Source organism: Schizophyllum commune (assembly GCF_000143185.2).
Source record: "Schizophyllum commune H4-8 unplaced genomic scaffold SCHCOscaffold_5, whole genome shotgun sequence".
Taxonomy (NCBI): domain Eukaryota; kingdom Fungi; phylum Basidiomycota; class Agaricomycetes; order Agaricales; family Schizophyllaceae; genus Schizophyllum; species Schizophyllum commune.
Genome location: NW_026089542.1, coordinates 2,535,941 through 2,556,073, shown reverse-complemented (window position 1 = coordinate 2,556,073; position 20,133 = coordinate 2,535,941). Strand labels below are relative to the sequence as shown.

Genomic DNA, 20,133 nt, shown 5'->3' with positions numbered 1-20,133 from the left:
GAGTTCTGAGCAGGTAGCTTCGAGGAAGGCTTGAGAAAGGAGGGGAGCATCGGTTGAAGATGCGTTCTTGTCTACACCAGTCAGATGTCAAGAACGCGCGCGATGGCTTCTGCCAGATGCTAGATGATACAAACAACATGAAAGCAACGGATATGCAACAAGAGTGGGCAATGTTCGTGGCGCCGACAGCGCCTGAGACTGACAAGGCAGTTTTTACATCGCATACAGATCTGAATGGACATTATCACCCGCATCATCTACAGAAGTACAAGCACGCACCACAACGGACGAAACGGAGCCATCCCCCATCCACAGACCGATAGTTGAGCTATTTTATATCGCGTCAACTATCGTATCGCCTCGAGCGTCTCCATCGACGTGACGCTGTTCCCGCGGATGACCTAGTATACGCGTTAGCACGCGTCCTCCTCCTCAGTAACTTCGTATCACGCACCACTGTCCCAATGGGATGCTTCTGCCCTGGCGTCGTCTCCTCGAGCGCCTCGTCGATCACCAGGTTGAGGAAGAGGTCGTACCCGCGTAGCGTGCCGGACACCTTCCGGCCGCCCTGCAGGTGGACGAACAACTTCTTGTCCATGAACTGGTGGGGGAAGTATCCGTCAGTCCACTGCAATACTTTTGGGTTTTTGGAGCGCGCAACGCACCTTCTTCAATTCGGGCTGCGATGCCTTGGACATGATGGCTCCAGACAAACCTCGCTGTTGGCCGCCGTCGATTTCCTTTTCCGGAGGTCTCGCCGCCTGGCCCGACCACGCCTCTCTCAAACCAACGTGAACTCCCTTTTCTGATTCAAACGAACACGCCACGCACCCCACGACCTCTTTCACACACGCACCCCGCCTCCTCCTCCTCCTCCTACCCACATACGAGACCCAACGAATCAACGAATTCTAACCTGAACCAAATTCCAAACGAAACCCTCTGAACGCACACCACTCCACCTGCCACGAACCAACCCCATCACCCCCATCTCATCGCCCACCCTGCCTGCCCTCCTTCTCCAGCCTCTCCGCACGTAAAGACGCCGCATGGCTGCCACCCCTACCGACTCCTGGCGCAGCCGCACCGCGGCGCCCACGCCCTCCGCCGGCAGCTCTGCCTTCCGCTCCGCGCCCGCCCCCGGCAAAGGCCGCCGCGGCGGGGGAGGTGGAGGAGGCGGTGGGCGCCGTCCACATACTCCCAGCGAGGCAGGCGGCGCCGACAAGCCTAAGCCCAGCCGTCAGAACTCGAGTGCGGGAGCGCCCGCTGCAGCAGGAGCGAAGCCGGCTGCGAAGGCTCCTGCGGCGAAACCAGCTCCATCAGGAGCAGGTGGTGCTAAGGCTGCGAAGGCGCCAAATGGGACGACGAATGGGAGGCCGCCCTCGAAGACGGAGCATCACTCGCCTACAGAGTCGGAGAAGAGGACGACTGGGCGAAGGCGCCGTGCCTCGCAGAATAAGGGTGGTCCACGGCCTGAGTCGAGCGCTAGCAAGTTCAACCCTCCACCACCGCTCACGGAAGTACCGTTGCGGGAGGCTGCGAAGGTGCGCTCCGTTCAATCTTCATCTCATATGGATAGGCCGCTGATCAGGATTTATCTCGCTTGCCTATTCTGTCGTGCAACCTATTCAATTTTACCAGCCCGCTGCGCACGATCTTCCACCCCATCTTGCCAAGAACACACCGCCTCATCTCGCCCAGAGTCACGCCCTCTTCGAAAGTCACCTCGAAGAAGTTGTTCGCCACGCGCGTGAAGGCCTCCTCTCCGCGACCCCTGGCTCCGGTTTCGCGCCCGGCACGCCAGGAGGCGACTGGGCAGCAGACGATGATGCGGACGAGCTCCCCGCTCTTGATGACTGGGGAGTACATATCGGTGGCAGTGATGCTGGCGGTGGAGACAAGCAAGAGGAGACGAAGGCCGAAGTGTCGACAAGCAGTGCCGAGGGCTTGAAACCTGACTGGAAGTCTGGGTTGAAGGCTTTTTCGGGCCCGGAGACTTCCTTGATTTCGCCCATAATCGTGGATGGCTTGCGCGCGCTGCCAGATCCGACGGAGACCATCCCAGTCGGAGACAAGGGCAAGGCCAAAGACGACGGCAAAGCCACGGACCCCAAGGGCAAGGCAACTGCTACGAAACCTCCCGCCCCTGCGAAGAACACGCCCGAGGCGAAAGCAAAGGCCGCGCGAGACGCTAAGGCAGACGCGAAAGCCGCTGCGGCCTTCTTCCTCAGAAGCGCTGCCTTCACCAGCACCGCGAACTCCCCTTTGCCGCCTCCGAATACGTTGTATGCGACGAATAACAACGCTTCGTCGCATCCATCGTTGCCTGTCAAGCCCTCTGCGCCGATTCCGGCGCCAGTGTCGCGTGTGCATCCTTCGGCGACGCCCATGCGGGGGAAGAAGGACAGGCAGAAGGAGAAGGAGGCGAGGGACAAGGAGCGGAATGAGAGGGAGGCGAAGGCAGCGGATGAAGGGAAGCCTGCTGAAGGCGAGGTGAAACTCACCGAAGAAGCCAAGCCTGCTGACGAGGTCAAGGTTGCCGATGCACCCAAGACTGAAGAGGTCAAGGCGGAGGAATCCAAGGCCGCTGAAGCGCTCAAGGTGGAGGAGCAACCCGCGGCCGAACCGTCGCACAAGGTCGCGGATGAGGCTCAGGCCGTCGCTGCGCAAGATTCCTCCTCCCTGGGTACGCCTGCTTCCGAGGCCGTGGAAGCATCTCCTTCCGCTCCTAGCCAAGCTTCAGCGTCCCCTTCCGGCGCTCCTTCCACCCCTCCTCAAGCGCAGCCTCTCCGCAATCGCTCGCATACCGCTTCGCGGGTCGTCGGCAACGCGCCCAGCCCTGGACACCGCGCCAGCCCCTCTGCACCGCAGCGCCACGCGCGTGCGCATTCCGCGTTCCAGGCGGGGCACATGAGGACGCAGTCCACACCGAGTCCCACTCATCGTGTGCCCGCTGTGCGTCCGGTCATTGCATCGAGTGCGTTGGCGGGTATTGCTAAGCAGCTCGGAGGCGGCAGCCCAAGGACTGCGGCGGTTGCGTCAAAGCAGTGAGCGGGTAGGAGAAAGCAGGAGGAACGAAGGCGGGGTCTAAATTATGTGCTACGAAGGAAGGACCGTGGTACCCAATAGGTGGCAAACAACGAACGAAAACAAATCAACGCCCTTTCCCTAGGGCCCCTGTGTACGTCTGCTCGATCGAACGAATATTTTCCCCTCATCTGTCTGGATTTTAGTCTGTCTACTACTACAACATATTCATTCGCCCTCATTCCATTCATCTACTGCTACTAGCCATATCATCACATTTTGTTTTACGCCTTGTAGTGCTCGTGCTTCTGGTCACGTATCCTGTGCATTTCTCTCCAGTAATAATGTGTATACCCGCGATTCGCAGATTGCCCCTCGGGGGGCAGGTGTCGTGATTCCTCCTGAATTCGTTCAAATTCGCTTCATATCTCACCTCTGCTCTCACTGGTCCAACTAGCCATATGACTGTATAATAATGACCGCTCATGGCCTCCTCTATGAAATTGATTCGACACAGGCTCGAACCGGAAGCAGAAGTTGAACATGTCACGATTGTCACAAGCTTCGGCAAGTGCCGCGGAAGCTTTCGACATCACTTTGACTGCCGACACTTGCTTCAAACCATCATTACCTCTTTAGTCCCATCGGCAACGTTTGGAAGAAGTTTATACCACACGACCACAGCTCTTTACACAGAGACTCTATGCCTGCGGTCGACGCTTCCGAAAATGCTGGTCCCTCTCTCTTTCCTCTTGGCGCTGGACCCCCGCTTCCGGACTTCTCCAGTCTGCTCGTTCACGGAGCTTATCACCCATCTGCGCCGTTGCATCTATGCTTCTCTGCCTCTCGAATAAGCGCACCAGGCTCGTCTACCTCTGAGTTGCCTGACCTAGTCGCCGACGCCCCTGTCCTACTCGTAACTGCAAACAGGGACGCGCTGAAAGATGGTCTACGCGCAGGTGGCTGGCAGCGGACTGGCAGATCCATGCATGCCGCTAAGCAAGTGCAGGTGCTGTAAGTCCGGCTAGAACTGTACTGCTAAATGCTGTCTTCTTAAACCTCACTACCCTTCCAGCGCCCCACCAACAGCTGTGCACGCTGAGCTCCTGCTATCATTACTGCGCATTTGGACGCCAGGATGCGAGACAACTAGGCCGGTCCTCAGAAAGCCTAAGACGAGCGACGCGTCAACAAGTGGCGAGCCCCGCGCGACAGCCGCAGGCGCTTTGGCTAGTGACGATGCCTCGATAGCGAATGCGCGGGTGTTAGCGCCAAAGCCTGCCACGAGCAACACAATGCGCGCCAACATTCTTCCGGAATGCCCAGCGCTAATCGTGCTACATGAGCCATCGGCGTACTTTGTACAGAGCGAGAGTGAGGACGATGAGGACGGGTGAGTCTGATAGCGTTCATGGTAGTAGCTTGTCGGGACGTGACTGATTGACTGTTCGCAGTGCAACACCCACTATGTCGTCCTATATCGCCTTGGTCTCGCGATTGCTACGCGCAGCAGGTACATTAGCTGGCCTTGGACGGTAAGCTGTTGGCAATCGAGGCTTGGCGAAGAGCTAACAGTCAAGATTTACCTTTCTACCTACACTTGTTTCCGACATGCTGACCATACCATCGCGACATTGGTGCGCTTGCTCGACATTGCCTTGCATGTCTACCAACTCTCTGCGACGTCGAACGGAATCACCGCCACTGTCCGCCCGACCCGCGCTGGCAGACCTCCTGTACCAGTAGCGCTGTTCGATCGTGGCAGTCATACTTTGCGCCTGCCGCTTAGCAGACCTCCAATGTTTCCTCGCGAAGGAGCGGTGGAGCATGAAGGAGAGGACAGAGTGCAGTCAGCCGCGGAAGTATCCGAGTTCGTCCGTGCACTGTTCCAGTGGGAAGCTTTCATAGAGGATGGTGCGTGTCGCTTTCACTGACCCCTTCATACTTCAGTAGCAAGAGGAAGAGCCTCCGCTCCGCACGGTCATTTCACGCTGCCCATGGCTCCTTCTTGCTCCGGAGCTTGCGGCGTAGCTCGTCGCACTCAACCATATGGATTTCCATGGATTAGAACTCCCCTGCCGCCTCGAACGACTAGCCACCCGGTGCTTTCATGTTCATTGTACCCGGCTTGCACTAGGGGAGCCCAAGCTGACCACCGCATCCTCAGATGACACCGTCGTACCATCGTCCCAAGACCAGGAACTTCATGAAGACCACGGCACTCCTCGGCGCCTGACGCTGCGTACCGCCTCGGCGGAAAGGACATTGCTGTTCCGGGAGAGGGGCAGGACCTTCATTTGGGACTCCTAGTCGGCGTGCTCGTCCGGTCCGAGTCGAGGACCGACGATACGCGTGGACTTCATGTCGTCCTTGCCCGTATCCGTGCCGCCGGTAGGCGGCGTCAATGCGCATATACGATCGCCGGTGGCTGTTTACGGCCAAGCCGACCTCTTCTTCTTACCCCCGAGCACGGTCGAGGCCTCCTCGGGGCCCTGACCGCCAAACACGGATCGCCCGACGAAGTGCGATGGTTTGGCACCGACATACGGGTGCATGTTGGGTGCATGCTTGACCTGTATCGATCCATCAATGCAGCCCGCCTTCCCCTGACTTCCTGGCGCTTATCCTCCGATCTGTCCAACACGAATGAGGCAGCTATTTGCGGAGATGAGCGAACATTTCTTCGCGATGCATACTTTCTGCGCGGAGAGGCAATCTACAAGCCAAATAGGCGACGTACGCGGTGGTCGGGGATCATACCATGACATATATGTCTCTGTCTGCCATTCAAGCAATTTGGGCAAGGCATAGATCACAGGGCGCGCGCCAATGAGCCCACTGGTTCCGGCGTGTCAACCGGTGGGCGGTGTCGGGAGGCACGCCGTACAAGGAGCGATCCTGGTTCTATAGCTGTATTATGCGGAGTATATGAAGGCCATCGGGTGGCGATCCATTCAACGAGCACTGCTCCACTCTCTCCCTCCCCGCTTCCTCCACCTTGTCCTCCTCATCATCGCTTACCGATGCCGAAGTTATCATCAATGCTGGCGACGTTCGCCGCCGCGTCCCAAGCGCAGTGGGATCCCGTCGCCGACGACCCCCTCTCCGCCTACTGGACGGCGCTCAACTCTACTGTCGGCGGGCGCCTCTTTCAGGGCACGCCATTTGCGAAACCATGCTTCGGCGATGAACTCGCCGCCCAGTGTGCGTCCGTCCGCGCTGGGTATACCGACGAATGGACGCGCGCCTCGACGCCCGGCGCTTGGATCAACACCCAGTGGGAGACGTGCCAGGCGAGCGGGGCGCAGTGTCTTCTAGGCGATCTCGACAACGTCGACAACGGCTCCGCAAATGGCAGTAGCGCGTCGTGCGAGCAGGGCAGCGTGCCACTATATTTTGTGAGTCCTGTCCGATGGCGTGCGCGACGATGCCTAACAACGCGGGCGCTAGATCGACGTGCGAGAACCACAGGACGCGACGGCAGGCTTCCAATTCTCGCGCGACACTGGTGTGCCCATAGTCGTAAAAAACACCGGGGTTCGTGGCGTCCTATTTTCGCACCCCGACTCCTCCTTGCCACCTCGCCTCGCTGACGGTAATTCCGCCTCTCACAGCACGACTACAAAGGCCGCTCGAGCGCGCCCGGGTCGCTGGGCCTCTGGGTGAGTCGATGAATCTTGTTCCTGATTTCCTGTATGGAGGGCTCATGACACGCGGCAGACGCACAACCTGAAGAACGTGAGCGGGTGTTTGGCTTCTGGAATTCTGACGTGGTTCTAAGCGCGCGGCAGATCTCGCTCGAAGCCGACTTCGTTCCCGAGGGGTGTGGCGAGGCGGATAGCGTGGGGCAGGCGGTCACGGTTGGGGTGCGTGCTCGTATTCAATGGCGATCTTTTTTCTTCTTTTTTCTCTCCTTCTTTCCTTCTCTCTCCTTCCCTTCTCTTTTAGCTCTTTTCTGGCCCATGCTTTCGCCCTCGACGTCTGGAGATTTTTCTGGCGGTCCTATGACTTGGGAGTGGACGACCGGAATTTTTACTGATGTATGGCGCAGGCGGGGGCGCAATGGGCCGATGGATACGCCTTTGCGGAGGAGAATAATATCACGCTCGTTGGCGGGTCCGACCGCTCCGTTGGGATGGTCGGTGGCTGGCTCCAGGTGCGTTTCGGTGCCCTCTTTCGTCTATAATTGCTGACTGACCCTCCAGGGCGGCGGCCATGGCATGCTCTCCGTATCCATGGGCCTCGGCGTAGATCGCGTGGTGAGCGCCCTCCCCACCCTTCGCGCTGACGTCGCTCATTTTCCCTCTCCTTCACAGCTGCAATACAGGATCGTCACGCCAGACGGCAGATACCGCGTCGCGAATCGCTGTCAGAACGAGGATCTGTTTTGGGCGCTGCGCGGGGGCGGCGGGGGCACGTTCGGCGTCGTGATGGAGGCGACGATCCTCGCGAGTCCGCGTGTCGCGCTGCAGACGGTGACTGTCATGATCCCGGCGGGGGATAAGGAGTTGTCGCGGCGGCTGTGGTCGGTGATGGTGGCGAATGGGGTGCGGTGGGCGGAGGAGGGCTGGGGTGCGAATGCTGTCGCCAATTTCGCAGGTGAACTGGGATTCTTTTGGCTCTGTGTCGCAGATTTTCTAATCCTCCGCAGTGTATGTCAACCCGAGGCTCGACAACGAGACGGCTGCGAAGAGCATGGAGCCGTTCTTGAACTTCCAGAAGCAGCTTGAGTCAGAAGGCCATAACGCGACAGTTTTGCTCGTCGAGGCGCCCAGCTGGGGCCAATTTTTCGAAGCCTTCTCGACAGCTCACGTCGCCGTGAGTTCGATCCATCTATCTTTCGTTGTTGCTTTTGACCATCCGAAAGGCCGTCGGGAACAGTCTCGCGCTGGCCTCCCGTCTGATAAACAGGGACAACTTCGCGACTTCTGAGGATCAGGGCGCGCTCGTTGAGGCCCTTCTAGCCGCGGATGAGGCGACCCCTGGCCTGATCATCCTGGCGACGGCACCGACCGCGTTCCCGAGTACGGGAAACGAGACGTCCGTGACGCCTCTGTGGCGGGAGAGCGTGTACCATGTGACGGTGGCCTCGCCGTGGGAGGCCGACGCCGACATACAGGAGAAGCAGGCGCACTATGCGCGGGCGAGTGCGTCGATTGACAACCTGAGGGAAATCACGAAGCAGGGCGCGTACAGCAATGAGGCGGATGTGAATGAGCCTAATTACCAGAGTGAGTCGGGCTCGTCACGGAAGGCCTTTCATGGCTAATTGTCGGTGGCTAGCATCCTTCTGGGGCGAGAATCATGCGGAGCTCCTGAGTATCAAGCACAAGTAGTGCGTGTTCTTTACCTTGCATGCTGAGGTTCTTTCGAACTGACATGGTAACCCCAGCGACCCCGAGGGCCTTCTGAACTGTTGGCAGTGTGGTCAGTACACACAGCGATGCTTGTCGATGTTCAACTAACTCGAGCTTACAGTTGGCTGGAACCCCGATGACGCCAGATATCGCTGCTATCTGTGAAGCTTCTGGACCGTAGTAACATACGAACTTACTTATTTAGACGGTTGTGGGCGTTTTGGCTAGTCAATAGACTCTCTTTTGGTCGAATCCGACCGGTCCGCTAGTGGAGAAGCACGCATATGATGTCCCAGGAGTCCCAGAATTTGATCGTCGCTTAATCTGATCTATGCGTCCGCATCGCGTCTTTCTGCCTCTGCCATCGCCGTCCCTGTCCTCAGATCCCAGAGGCCGTTGACCGATTCGCCCCTCGCAGGCATCGACGTCGAGTTGAACGAGCGAAACCGGGGCGGCCCGACGGGTGCCGTCAGTTTTCCACGTGACCGTTCGAGTGTGAAACGGCAGCGCGTTCGCTCCTCGGCTTCCCTCCTCCTCATTCGAGCGGCCTTCGCGTCGTTTCTGCCTTTTCCATTGGCGCTGCCAGCCACAAAAGTCCCTTAAACCCCAGAAAACATTGCTTGCGCAGTGCTCGCCTCCTACGCATCTCACACACGACGAACGTACGTTTCGCCATCTTATCGCGTGTCGTGATATCCAACTCACATCGCTGTTCAGAGCCTGTACACTTTACGCTCACTACCGACAACATTTTCTCTCTCCCACAGCTTCCCTCTACCCAGTAAATTATATTCAGCTCCCCATGGCCGCTACTCAGGAGCTGGTGCGTGGCCTCGCCACTGAGGCTCTCGAACCGTCTGACAGCGCCCAGCCATCATGGCTGACTGTCTCCACGTCGGTCTACACGGACGCAAACGGAGTTGCGACCACTGCCACCGCTGTCCTATACCTTCCATTGACCTACTACGGTCCCAGCGTGCGTGCTCGCCCCTTCGATACTTCTCGACGCTCACCGTCCTTTCCAGATACCACTAGGTCCTGATTGGACATGGGGAGGCGTCAGCTCCCCCGCATCCACTGCCACAGAAACGACCGCCGTTACGACAGACACGACATCCTCCACTGCGATACCTTCCACCACCTCATCATCATCTCCGACCTCTGCGACACCCTCCTCTACATCCGCAACATCCGCCACTTCTTCAAATTCTTCATCCAGTGGTTCTTCAACCAGCCCCACTTCTTCGGCTTCAAGTACCCCTACTACTCCGGCTCACAATGGCTTGGTACGGATGTCTACTCCCCTTGCATGTGCTTAACTAACGTATTGAGTAGAGCACCGGCGCGATCGTCGGCCTTGTGATCGCGGCAGTGGCTGTCGTCATGCTTCTCGTCCTGCTCTGCGCCTGTTGCTACGTCAGGCGTCGTCGCCGCCGAGGAGAAACCAGCCGCCGCTGGTCCATGCTCACTCCCGCACCAGGCAAGCGGGAGAAAGAGAAGTCACCCAAGGAATCACTCACTGGCGACTACTACATGGTCGGCGCCGAGGATACGGAGGGCGCTTCAGACACCGTCCGAACTCCTGGCGAAGGTTCCCCGCGGCACAGTGGCGAGGAAGCCGACCCCTTCTTGCGCCCACGGTCTGGTGGCATCGCGACGGACGCGGGTTCGATGCGCGAATTCGGTCAGCCCGCGACGAGGACAAAGATGACGGATAGCAGCGGCAGCTCGAACTGGCAGACCACGCAGTCGTCGTCGGGACCGTCCACCTATGCCACCGGTTCATCGGGACTTGGCTCTTTGGGACTCAGCTCTTCGGGACCGGGCTCTTCGGGTAACAACACCAGGTCTACCAGGAGCAGCAGCAAGCCGGGATCCAAGATGACTTCTTCGAGCGGGACCACAGATTATGGCGTCACGCTTGAAGAACCCACCCTGTTCAGGGGCCAGCGTCAGAATTACAACCAGGATTATCGTGGCAGCATACTATCGCCAGAGCAGCAGCGTGAGCTCGACGAGGCAACAAGCTCAGCACCGTCCACGCCATACAAGCAGCCAGCTATCCCAGAGTCGGACAATGAGGCGGACTTCTCGCCGCTCATGCCACCGCCACGACTTGTCGACCCTGAATTCGGCCGAACGCGGTCTTCATCCCCTCTCGACCGCGACGAACCTGTCGTCGTGCAGACCGCTCAGCGCGTCCGGATGTCTGACGTCGGTCCCCGCATGCCGCGCTCGCACTCACCGATCCTGGAGGTTGACGAGACGGAGCACATGACGCCACCTCCTTCTCGCCGCATCAGCGGGCAGAGCTGGCTTGGGTCCCTGGCGAGCGGTATCGGTCTCAGCCGCTTGCTCAAGGGCTCCACGTCCTACAAGGACCCCGAAGCCGGGCGCTCTCTCCTCGGCAGCCCTGAAATGTCCGAGCGCCTTGCCCAGCCGCGCCCTGCTATGGCCGGCGCTGGGTCGTCTCGCCCCATATCGGGTACGAGCGTTCATACCACTGGCTCCGGCAGCACCGTCTTCTTCGACGCGACCTCCAAGCCTGGGACGCCTGCTTTGCCCGCGCCGCCTCGCGCGTTCACGCCTGGCCAAGAGGCGCGGGCGACACCGCCACCGTCCGCCGACAAGCCCATCCAGAGCCAGCCGAACACGACGGTCCGCCGCGTCACGAGCGATATCCTCGACCAGCCTCCGCCGCTCAGCACCTTCACCTCGGCCTCGTCGATGCGGGATACGGTTCACACTGACAGCACCGATGCCACCAAGGTGCCGTCGTTCCCGCCCCCGGGGCTTGCGCTGTTGCCCGCGTCGGCGAGGTGGGGGGATGATACGCCGTCGCTTGCTTCGATTGGTGGGCAGTATCATGATCTGGATGTGCTTGAGGAGGAGCCGCCGGTGGCAGACGCTCAGTGGAGGCAACTCGCGGAGACGCTGCCGCAAGGGCGCGGACCGCGGACGACTTTCGGCATGGTAAGAGTCTTCGTACCATATTCTCCAGCCTCGCTAACAATCTCCTTCAGCCCACCTATATTCACGCCTCTGGCATGACCTCCGAGCAAGCCTCCCTGTACTCCATGCGCTCCCACATTGAGCCCAACATGACGCGCTCAACTGGTTCTGCACCGGCCTCCTCAATCGGCTCCTCCCACCCCTCCCGCCACAAGGGCTCCGGCAGCGTCAGCGGCAGCTCGCTAGCGCACTCCGCCAGCATCACATCCGACGGGCGGAGGAGACATCCCACCGGGCCCACCTCGCCTGTGCTCTCTGCCTTCGGCGACCACTCGCGCGGGGCGACGGGCAGCAGCGGCGGCACCGGGTCCTCGCATGCGCAAGGGTCGAGCTCGTCGCATGGCCATGGGTCCTCGTCCCATCAACATAATGGGTCCTCGTCGCAAGGGCACTACGATAACAACTACTTGTCGCCCGACCGTGCGCTGTCGGATGAGGGTGCTCAGCTCTTCAGGAGCAATAGCATGCCGTGGGCGGGTGGCTTGCCCGTGGACTGGCACCCGACCGGGAACAGCACGGAGTCCGACCCCCACAATGCGACATGACAAGCAGCGTAGGTTTCTCAGCGCGCTTTGTGACCTTGTCCCTCTGCCAATCGCTCTCTTGCATACGCCATACACTTGACGCCGTAGACGAACATCCCGGACGCTGGACGAACTACCTACTTACCACTTCCTTTTTTTCCTTCTCTTCCACTTCATTCCGCGCCTCTTGCGCAGCGCATCTGTTGTTGATATAGCCCTGTTCTCTTGCTTTATCTCTTCTGTCCTCGGTCCCGGCGCTGTGTTTCCCTTGCGCTGGGGATTGTACTCCACCGTGTGGGGATCCGCCCTGCGCGGGGACTCGCGCGGCCGCTGCAACTACCTACTAACGACGCTGACCATGATTACGACTGGAACGTACTAGGCTGTCTCATGTACATCGGTAGCTACCCTGTAGCTTCTACTCGTGTGTATAGATACGATTGGAAAAGGCCATATGAGTGAAGCGCATTTGAGGAAAGGGTGCGAACGGGACCAGCGTTACGCTCAAACCTCCATTGACAGTCACGTCACCATACTTCCTTTTCCGCAACCTCCAAGTCCCGGGGATGAGAGACTGTGTTACCCGTAGCATTTTCGTTTGCGTATGGCAGCCATGCTCTCTTTCTGTGCGCAGGATGCCTGAACATATGATGTCGAGGGTGGCAACCGGCCGGGCCGCTTGTTGAGGTACGTGCGAGAATGGCGCGGTCTGCTGACCCGGTGCGAGTGCACATATATACGCGCGAGGTGCGTTTCTTACGGGCAACCCACTGGTTAGGATGAAGCCCACTTCCCTCTTTCTGGCGCCAATCGTCATTCTGGCGGGTGAGGTGCCTAGATGCTCTTGCTAGCCAGTGTTACTGACTTCGTTGTAAGGGTGCTGTTCTGCACTCATAAACCCCTTCCTACCTGGATGGAACCCTGACCCAACCTTTCTGCGCGTAGGGGAGGACTACTTTGTCGCGACGTCGACGTTCGAGTACTTCCCTGACCATCCCATCTATCACAGCAAGAACTTGGTCGACTGGGAACTCATCGGACACGCGCTCAATCGTCCTTCTCAGCTCAGTCTCTTTGGAACGCCTACTGATGCCGGTGAGCGATCTCAGGATCCGGTGTTGCATGTCCACTCATACCGTTCACCGTTGAGGTTTATGGGCACCTGGATTGAGATACAACAACGGCACCTTCTACCTTGTCGCCACCGCGCGGCATGCGTATACAAGTCAGTTGCTTCAAAATTGCTTGTATCTCGGAGTCTAACATCTGGCAGACGAGTATAGACTGTTCCCAAGGTCGTTCTATGTGACAACAAATGATATCTTTAAGGGAGAGTGGAGCGATCCTATATACTTTAGTGAGAAACACGTCTATCATTTACTGTGGCTTAACTGACCCAGAACGCTTCAGACTCGCTTGGATACGATGCAGACCTCTTCTTCGATGATAATGGCGATGTAAGCATACATCGTACATCTTCGCCTTCTCATTCTTGCTGAACTGAGCGACAGGTGTACAATACGTGGTGCGGTATCAATAACGCGGTGGACAAAATATACGGTAAGAAAGCGTATAGTGCTCACTGTATGGATACCTCCTGACGCTTATATTGTTAGGGATTCATCAGAACAAGATCGACATTGCGACTGGCAATTCTTTGACGCCCGACGAGCTCATCTTCAGTGGCACGCTGCCTCTGAACTCGTCGTCACGTCCAGAAGGCCCGCATGTCTACCTCATCAATGGGACTTACTATCTGCTCATTGCCGAGGGTGCGAGTTCCTATTACTGGCGCAGGATGTAACTTATATTGTTCTGCAGGCGGAACCGACCAGCACCATAGGGCAACGATCCAACGAGGGCCTTCGCCATCTGGGCCATGGGAGAACAACCCAAAGAACCCCATCCTGTTCAACGGCGCGGATCCGACCTTGCCTGTGCAAAGGACTGGCCATGCGGATTTCGTCGAGGGAGCGGACGGTTCTTGGTGGGGAGTGGCTCTAGGAGGGCGGCCGCAAGGCGGCAACGATAGTCACATTCAGCTGGGTATGAGCCCCTTCGGCGGGGCATTTGTAAAGCACTGACATGGTTCTCTCACTAGGTCGAGAGTCATACCTCTTCCCTGTTTCTTGGGAAGACGGTTGGCCGGTGTTCAACAACGGCGATCCCATCAGCGAGCATATCGAGGGCGTCCTCGACGACAAATCGCCCCTCACCAACTACACGAACGACTTCGACACCGACCCCCTCGACAAGACCTTCTACTACGTCCGGACGCCGTACAAGCCTTTCCACTCCCTCACCGCACGGCCTGGATATCTCAGGCTGAATGCCAATGCCTACGCTCCCGGAGACCGCGACAGCGCGGCACTCCTGCTGCGCAAGCAGACGAGTTATAACGAAGTCTTCGAGACGGAGCTCGACTTCCGGCCGACGGATAATTTGACGGAGGCGGGCATCAGTGTCTACTACGGGGATCAGCTGCATAACGAGATTGCGATTACCGGGAACCCCGGTGGTGGCGAGGGCAGGTTCATCAAAGTGAGAACTATTGTGCAAGCGGAGCAGGTTGATCCGTGGTCTCTGACCTACACGAATAATACCATAACGACGGTGAGTCTGAAAATCAGCGCTTGGCCTGAGCTTGCGACTTACAAACGTCATTCAGGTTCAATACTATCCGCTCTCGACCTCCGAGGGGCCAGTAAAGCTGACCGCCATCGGCAAGCCTACCGAGTATACACTTGGGTACGCCGAAGCGAATGAGGACTGGGTATACCCTGTTACCTTCGACAGCGCTGCTATCAGCGTCCCTCCCTTTGGGTTAGTCCTTCACCCTTTATACTCATACTGCTCGCTAATGCAGATACAGAGGTTTCTTCTTCAAAGGCGCCGCCTTCGGAATATACAGCACGGGCAACGGGCGTTCAAGCTTAGTCCCCGCGGACTTCACGTACTGGAAGCAGACTCCTTTCGTGGCTACGTGATGTCGCTAGCAACAATGAACTCACTCATAAAAAGTTCTTCTTTCCTATACCACACCCGGGACTCGGGCAATAACGAACGCTCTTCGAACATGTGATTCCCTATCTGTTCAGGAGCACCATCATCTTGTAAAGTATCAGCGCAATCAGACGCAGGCTTTCAGGTCAATCTGAATAGCAAGTCGTGAGGTCTGTCTGATCGAGGAGGACTACGCATGAAAGTTCAACTTTACACGTGGTATATGTTGCACGATCCCGTGATCGGCAACATCCGGTGGAATGTCGGGTGACCATTGCGGTTTCCTACGGTCCTAAAGTTGGCTTTGTCTCCCACCAAGACAGCTGGATAGGGCTCTTTTTCGCAGCTCGCCTCTGCTTTTGACTCTCACCATGGTCGTCAAGCATCTCCCCCCAGCTGTGAAGCAGCTCCTGACCCTCCGGAACCCTCAATCACTCCCGAGCCCGCCTTTATCTACGCTCAACAATGTCTTGAAGCGCACCTTCCAGGACGCCAAGACCAAGAAGGCCGAAACGGGCTGGCTGGTTCTATCTGTGCGAACAAACTGCCGCTTTACTTGAAATCAGTTTGTGTCGCGCCAAAGGCGACCTGCTGATACTAGCTCGTCTAGACATGCTCATTGCTGACGACGAACCGTCTCGCCACCCTTGGGCAGCTCTATCGCTTCGTGACCCGCGCCGACCCCAATGATGCGAAGACTCGCTATGGAGATCTGGCTCGTGCCGTTAACAGAGCGGCGCTGATGCGCGAGGCGGCCATCAAGAGCACTATCTTTGTTGGCGTCCCGCGGGTGAGTATCCTGGTCTATTCGTTCTTTCGCCTTCACCGAGATCCCGGCTCGGAACTCGTACTGAACTGATATACTCTCAGGTCATCCTATCTCTCGCCGCTTGGCATGAGGCTCTCGACGAAGACGTCAAGGCCTCGCTCAGAACCGAGTCCCGCAGGTCAGTGCTTCCTTGTCTGGCGCTAGCTTTCCACTGGCGCCCTTTGACCGTTGTAGGCTGATGTCGTGCATAAACGTATACCCACACTAGGACACCCACTCCCTACAACATTGAGGCAATTTTGTCCCGAGGCCAGGGTCTGTGGAACTCCATTTATACGCCACACGCCGAGAAACTCTATTCGAAGCTGGGCGGGTACCATCCTGACTTCATTGGTATGTCGCGCCCATCCACACCTAGTCGTGCCGCACCTGCCGCATCTACACGTTGCTTCTTCATGGATCCAGACGCATGGGACGCAATGCATCCTCCCGCCCACGCGCCCTCCCTCGATTCAGGCTGATCGTCCGATTTGATTTAGCTTTCATTATCACTAGCTATGGCGCCCTGCTCTCGCCGATGCCCGGTCAAGTGAGGTCATTCCACGACGAGAGCGGCAAGGACGACGTCGACCAGGGCAACCTCAGCCGCGCGATGGGCTCTATCGTCGGCACGGCCTGCCTTCGCGCTGAGGGCGGCGTCGGACCGCAGCTTACCAGCCACGTCTTCGGGCTGCTCAAGGCGCGCGACGTGGAGGGTCTGACCGAGGAGGACAAGTGGCTCGCGTCGGACGAGGGGACGGCCTGGGTCATCCGCACGGTCGATGACATACTCGACGCCGCGTCGTCGGGGGACCAGATCCCGTCCAAGATGTAGGAGAGCAATGAGGCTGTCAGCTGGCCAGGGTGGGAGGATACTTACATCTGAATCCGCTCTGCCTCGCCGTCCACACGTGAATCAAGCACCCCGATGTTCTGCTATCGATGGATCGCAACCAGCTTCCGTTGCAAAATCGCGCGGAAGAGGACGTGGATTATTGAGGGATAGGAGCCGACGGAGGGTCGCTCGCGTACGCGGCTGTCGCGGAGCGCACCTCCTTTCCGAGAGATGAGACGAGGATATCTTCAAGCGATCAGTTGAGCGTGAGGCTTCGTGCATGGCATTGTCAGAATAAACAGCCGTAAAAGGACATGCGTAATTTGAAACGAAGACAACAACAATTAGGTGACGATCATGGTGGTGCTACAGTGGATGTATGCGGGGCATGGGCATGTACAAGTGCAGGAAAACAGCGAGACGAGCAGAGAAGCAAGCAGAGCGAGCTAGCACATCAGATCCCCCACATCGCGCAGAAGCGGTAGAGCATAGCGGTTATCACCACCATATCCATCATGGGAGGATGCGTCTGGGAAACAAGGAAGACAGATGAGTGGCGCGCTTCCCCATTCAGCCGGGCGATGCTCACCACCGTGCCAGCGCCCGCACTGCGGACGAAGTGAAGCTCCCCGTGGACCTCGTACTTTGTGTACTGCGTTGGTGGGTTGTGGGGGTGGTAGAACGCGATGACGTTGTTGTTCGCGTCTTGCAGCTGCGAGGGAGGCGGCGTCAGCTCTGGCTTAGACCGTACGGTGCGAGCCCGAGCGGGGCGGCACGTACAACAACATCGACGCCATTACTGGCGACTCGCCAGCGGTACTGCGCGCCATCGGGGCCATTGAAAATCCGCCCGTTCTGTATCCGCGCGTCCGGTCGTACCAGGTCCTTCATCGGCATCAGGTTCTGTCCGGGGCGTTAGCTAGAGCTCTTGGCCAGGAGGTGATGCCTCTTCGCCGGTGAATGGTGCTTAGGAGGCCGGGGGCGAGGAGGAGAAAGGTAGGTAGGTGGGGTAGTCAGGTGATAGAGGGGGCTTGGGTGCCACAAACGACGCGCAGGGCACACTTGAGCGATCCAAGGGACCCGCCGCAGACCCAGATTCGAGGGCCCGTCGTAAAGACAAGACCCGCGAAAGATCCACCAGGGGACAATGTAGGGGAGAACGCAAGGAACAATGCAGCGTCCCGGAGAGTGCGCAAGGGCTTCGACGAAGTACTAGGTACCCGCAGGATGACCCAACCAAAAGAAATGGTCGCTGCTCACCTTCCCGACTAGTACTCGTCCCAAGCCACCATTGGCGGCCCATTCGAACTTCGCGACGCGGTCTTCCTTGTTCACGCGAATAGTACGCCAGAGAGTGGTGACGGTGTTGCCGTTGGCGCCGACAGCAGTCTGGCAGGGGCAGTCAGAATTCCGGTCATCATGATATAGCGGCGAGACAATGTAGGGAAATGAGGCGTGTGAGGAGAAGGTAAAGCAAGAGCTGATGGATGAAGAAGGAAAGCAGGAAGAAGGGGGGGATGTGATAGAAAAGCAGGTGAAGATCAAGCACATTCGAGGCCACTCACTTGAAAACGGTATGCGAGGCCGAAGGGGTTGAAGAGCTCGGACTCGCGCGGGTCCTGGTTTGTCCAGGAAAGGATGTCGTTCGATGAGGCGGCCATTGCGAGTCAGTTGGAGAGGAGGAGCGTGTAGTGTAGGGGGAAGATGCTAATGCGAAGGTAGAGGAGGTTGTGGGGGACACACGGGGTACGGTCGCGGGGAGGACGCGTGTAGTTTGCGGAGGGGTTCTGGTCGTGAAGCCCTTAGTGGCTAGACGAAGAGGCGGAGGGAGGTGGGTGTAAAGTCCCAACGCGTGCGCGCCTCCCTTTAATATGCGCGCGCAGGGGGGAAGAACAGATCCGCGCAAGATCAAAACGTGGTGGCGGGTCCTGCAGGTCTCAAGATAAAGTCGACTCGCGGGTTCAGCGTGTCGGCTTGTTGGCAGACGCGATCGACTGGCCATGCATAGTGGAGCGCTCAGGTGGTGTCTGGAGAAGCTGGGCGACCGCGTAGGCGCCCACGGCCCATGGGAGGATTTACCGTAAGGGGCACCCCTTGTCGGCGCTGCCCGATGACGAGCGGCGGGCACACCTGCCTCGCGAGCGGCATATTCACTTCGCGCAGGCTTCGCGAGGGCTGCAAGGTCGATCGTCCCGAGGCAGAGATGCCTGTGGCGATAACGGCATTTGGAAAGTTGATGGTGCGGGATTGGTTATTCAATCGCAATCTACACCTACCCTCTGCCGGAGCCCGCTTGCCTCGTTTCCGCCTCGTGTGTACGGCGAGGCGGGGCGTTTACAGGGGGTGAACTAGACTGGGAGGGGAAGTTGGGAACCCTGGAGGGAGGAAGGCGGCGAGGGATGATGCGCAATAGTCAAAAGCGAGACGTCGAGGAAGGCAGCTCATCGAGCCTTTTGTGACGGTAAAGGCGAAGTCGACCCAGGAGGCGCGGAACGCTCGGTCGGTACCTTTAGGAGGAGGGGAGGAACGTGGCACATTTGATTGTCAAAGGAGGGTAAACTCTAATTCGTGCCGCGCAAGGGACTTTACCAGGATGTGCATACCAAACGTCGTAACGTTAGGGCTACGCGTAGCCGACGCCGCCGTCTAGATTCCCACAAGCGCCATGGTTCGCGAGAGGATGCACTCGGGCCGCAGGCGCGAGCTACTGTGGCTATCGGACTGGCTCACGGACGTGGTACCCGAGATGAAGAGGCAGAGCTGGAGATATGAAGGCGGGCGTGAGACAGAGGGTTGATAATGGGTGCGCGTCCATACCTAGATCAAGGAACTACTTGGACCCCACAGCTGCGCGCAGAGCCGACGACCATCCTCGCGATGGACTCGAGGCTCAGGTGGCGCATGTGCTCGTCAGTGGCCTTGATCTTGGCTATCTCGTACACATGCTTCAAGGACATTGTCGCTAGTATATCGTGCCCTGCAGAACGTAAGCTTGCTGCCACGAATGTGGGAGAAATGCAGACGGACCTGGGCGCCCGGTACCCTTGTCAATGCCTGTCGTCTTCTTGATGAAGTAAGAGACGTGGGGGGTGTTCGTGGTGAAGGTGAATGTGCGGTCCGGATTGACGTTCACGACCGTGGGGACGGGGACGCCAACCTCGAAGTGCGCTGTCCGTGCGTTGAACTCTTTGCAAAAATCCATGGACTTGACACCCTTGGCACCGAGCGCGGGACCAACTGGCTATGGGCGCATGAGCGGGCGTCTATCTGGCTCTGCAAACTACGCACCGGAGTCGGAGCCGCCTTCCCGGCCCCTACCACTAGGCGCTGGAAATTTCGTCAGAAATTGCGCAAAAAGTTAGAGTGAGATACGCACAATCATCTGAGACCGTGCTTGGAGAGCCTTCGACATGGTGCCTCAATCTAGTCCGCCAGAGAAAGAAGGGAGGGAGGCGCGTTCCGCGTCGTCGGCGCGTGAGGAGAGTTGCTGCCTGCTTCCCGATCGGTGCACGTGGTGCACGTGGGCGGGCGGGGTCCGGATCAAACGGCGGCTTCCCCGAAAGTGAT

General features: G+C 58.3%; 10 protein-coding genes across 10 annotated transcripts; 6 read left to right on the top strand and 4 right to left on the bottom strand.

Annotated features, from left to right (window-relative positions):
- Positions 1-347: 347 nt before the first annotated feature.
- Positions 348-698, bottom strand: SCHCODRAFT_02498383 (like-Sm ribonucleoprotein; the record flags this gene model as incomplete). The annotated part of the gene is made up of 3 exons (XM_003036772.1): positions 348-401; positions 455-601; positions 666-698. The coding sequence occupies 3 exons, from the start codon at positions 696-698 to the stop codon at positions 348-350; spliced, it is 234 nt and encodes a 77-aa protein (XP_003036818.1).
- A 101-nt stretch (positions 699-799) lies between these two features.
- On the top strand, positions 800-3,523 carry SCHCODRAFT_02623671 (uncharacterized protein). The gene is made up of 2 exons (XM_003038125.2): positions 800-1,544; positions 1,642-3,523. Exons 1-2 carry the CDS (start codon positions 1,050-1,052, stop codon positions 3,049-3,051), a joined length of 1,905 nt encoding a protein of 634 aa, XP_003038171.1. The 5' UTR covers positions 800-1,049; the 3' UTR covers positions 3,052-3,523.
- SCHCODRAFT_02268940 (uncharacterized protein) lies at positions 3,109-3,546 on the bottom strand. Its single transcript, XM_050342232.1, has one exon. It carries the CDS (start codon positions 3,512-3,514, stop codon positions 3,275-3,277), a length of 240 nt encoding a protein of 79 aa, XP_050200671.1. The 5' UTR covers positions 3,515-3,546; the 3' UTR covers positions 3,109-3,274.
- A 137-nt stretch (positions 3,547-3,683) lies between these two features.
- SCHCODRAFT_01185249 (uncharacterized protein) lies at positions 3,684-5,337 on the top strand (the record flags this gene model as incomplete). The annotated part of the gene is made up of 5 exons (XM_003038124.3): positions 3,684-4,041; positions 4,103-4,420; positions 4,482-4,540; positions 4,603-4,941; positions 5,165-5,337. The coding sequence occupies exons 1-5, from the start codon at positions 3,731-3,733 to the stop codon at positions 5,335-5,337; spliced, it is 1,200 nt and encodes a 399-aa protein (XP_003038170.1). The 5' UTR covers positions 3,684-3,730.
- Positions 5,338-5,900: 563 nt separating this feature from the next.
- On the top strand, positions 5,901-8,652 carry SCHCODRAFT_02623663 (FAD-binding domain-containing protein). Its single transcript, XM_050345190.1, has 13 exons — positions 5,901-6,425; positions 6,478-6,564; positions 6,642-6,689; positions 6,748-6,765; positions 6,819-6,893; positions 7,079-7,183; positions 7,233-7,286; positions 7,344-7,626; positions 7,679-7,845; positions 7,895-8,258; positions 8,311-8,362; positions 8,420-8,454; positions 8,506-8,652. Exons 1-13 carry the CDS (start codon positions 6,069-6,071, stop codon positions 8,547-8,549), a joined length of 1,689 nt encoding a protein of 562 aa, XP_050200670.1. The 5' UTR covers positions 5,901-6,068; the 3' UTR covers positions 8,550-8,652.
- A 98-nt stretch (positions 8,653-8,750) lies between these two features.
- Positions 8,751-12,397, top strand: SCHCODRAFT_02623659 (uncharacterized protein). Its single transcript, XM_003038122.2, has 6 exons — positions 8,751-9,046; positions 9,102-9,207; positions 9,256-9,360; positions 9,410-9,670; positions 9,720-11,357; positions 11,408-12,397. The coding sequence occupies exons 2-6, from the start codon at positions 9,187-9,189 to the stop codon at positions 11,939-11,941; spliced, it is 2,559 nt and encodes an 852-aa protein (XP_003038168.1). The 5' UTR covers positions 8,751-9,046; positions 9,102-9,186; the 3' UTR covers positions 11,942-12,397.
- A 302-nt stretch (positions 12,398-12,699) lies between these two features.
- On the top strand, positions 12,700-14,907 carry SCHCODRAFT_02667138 (uncharacterized protein; the record flags this gene model as incomplete). The annotated part of the gene is made up of 11 exons (XM_003038121.2): positions 12,700-12,745; positions 12,866-13,015; positions 13,071-13,145; positions 13,194-13,277; positions 13,331-13,377; positions 13,432-13,480; positions 13,537-13,692; positions 13,742-13,966; positions 14,022-14,533; positions 14,589-14,743; positions 14,793-14,907. The coding sequence occupies 11 exons, from the start codon at positions 12,700-12,702 to the stop codon at positions 14,905-14,907; spliced, it is 1,614 nt and encodes a 537-aa protein (XP_003038167.1).
- A 307-nt stretch (positions 14,908-15,214) lies between these two features.
- On the top strand, positions 15,215-16,745 carry SCHCODRAFT_02623654 (uncharacterized protein). The gene is made up of 4 exons (XM_050345189.1): positions 15,215-15,713; positions 15,794-15,870; positions 15,961-16,085; positions 16,232-16,745. Exons 1-4 carry the CDS (start codon positions 15,666-15,668, stop codon positions 16,564-16,566), a joined length of 585 nt encoding a protein of 194 aa, XP_050200669.1. The 5' UTR covers positions 15,215-15,665; the 3' UTR covers positions 16,567-16,745.
- Positions 16,746-17,020: 275 nt separating this feature from the next.
- Positions 17,021-18,227, bottom strand: SCHCODRAFT_02700629 (uncharacterized protein; the record flags this gene model as incomplete). Its single annotated transcript, XM_003036771.2, has 5 exons — positions 17,021-17,095; positions 17,156-17,278; positions 17,347-17,469; positions 17,827-17,955; positions 18,132-18,227. The coding sequence occupies 5 exons, from the start codon at positions 18,225-18,227 to the stop codon at positions 17,021-17,023; spliced, it is 546 nt and encodes a 181-aa protein (XP_003036817.1).
- A 695-nt stretch (positions 18,228-18,922) lies between these two features.
- On the bottom strand, positions 18,923-20,040 carry SCHCODRAFT_02623646 (mitochondrial 54S ribosomal protein YmL19). Its single transcript, XM_003036770.2, has 5 exons — positions 19,943-20,040; positions 19,855-19,893; positions 19,594-19,807; positions 19,384-19,543; positions 18,923-19,326 (listed from the first exon to the last, which is right to left on the bottom strand). The coding sequence occupies exons 1-4, from the start codon at positions 19,976-19,978 to the stop codon at positions 19,389-19,391; spliced, it is 444 nt and encodes a 147-aa protein (XP_003036816.1). The 5' UTR covers positions 19,979-20,040; the 3' UTR covers positions 18,923-19,326; positions 19,384-19,388.
- Positions 20,041-20,133: the final 93 nt, after the last annotated feature.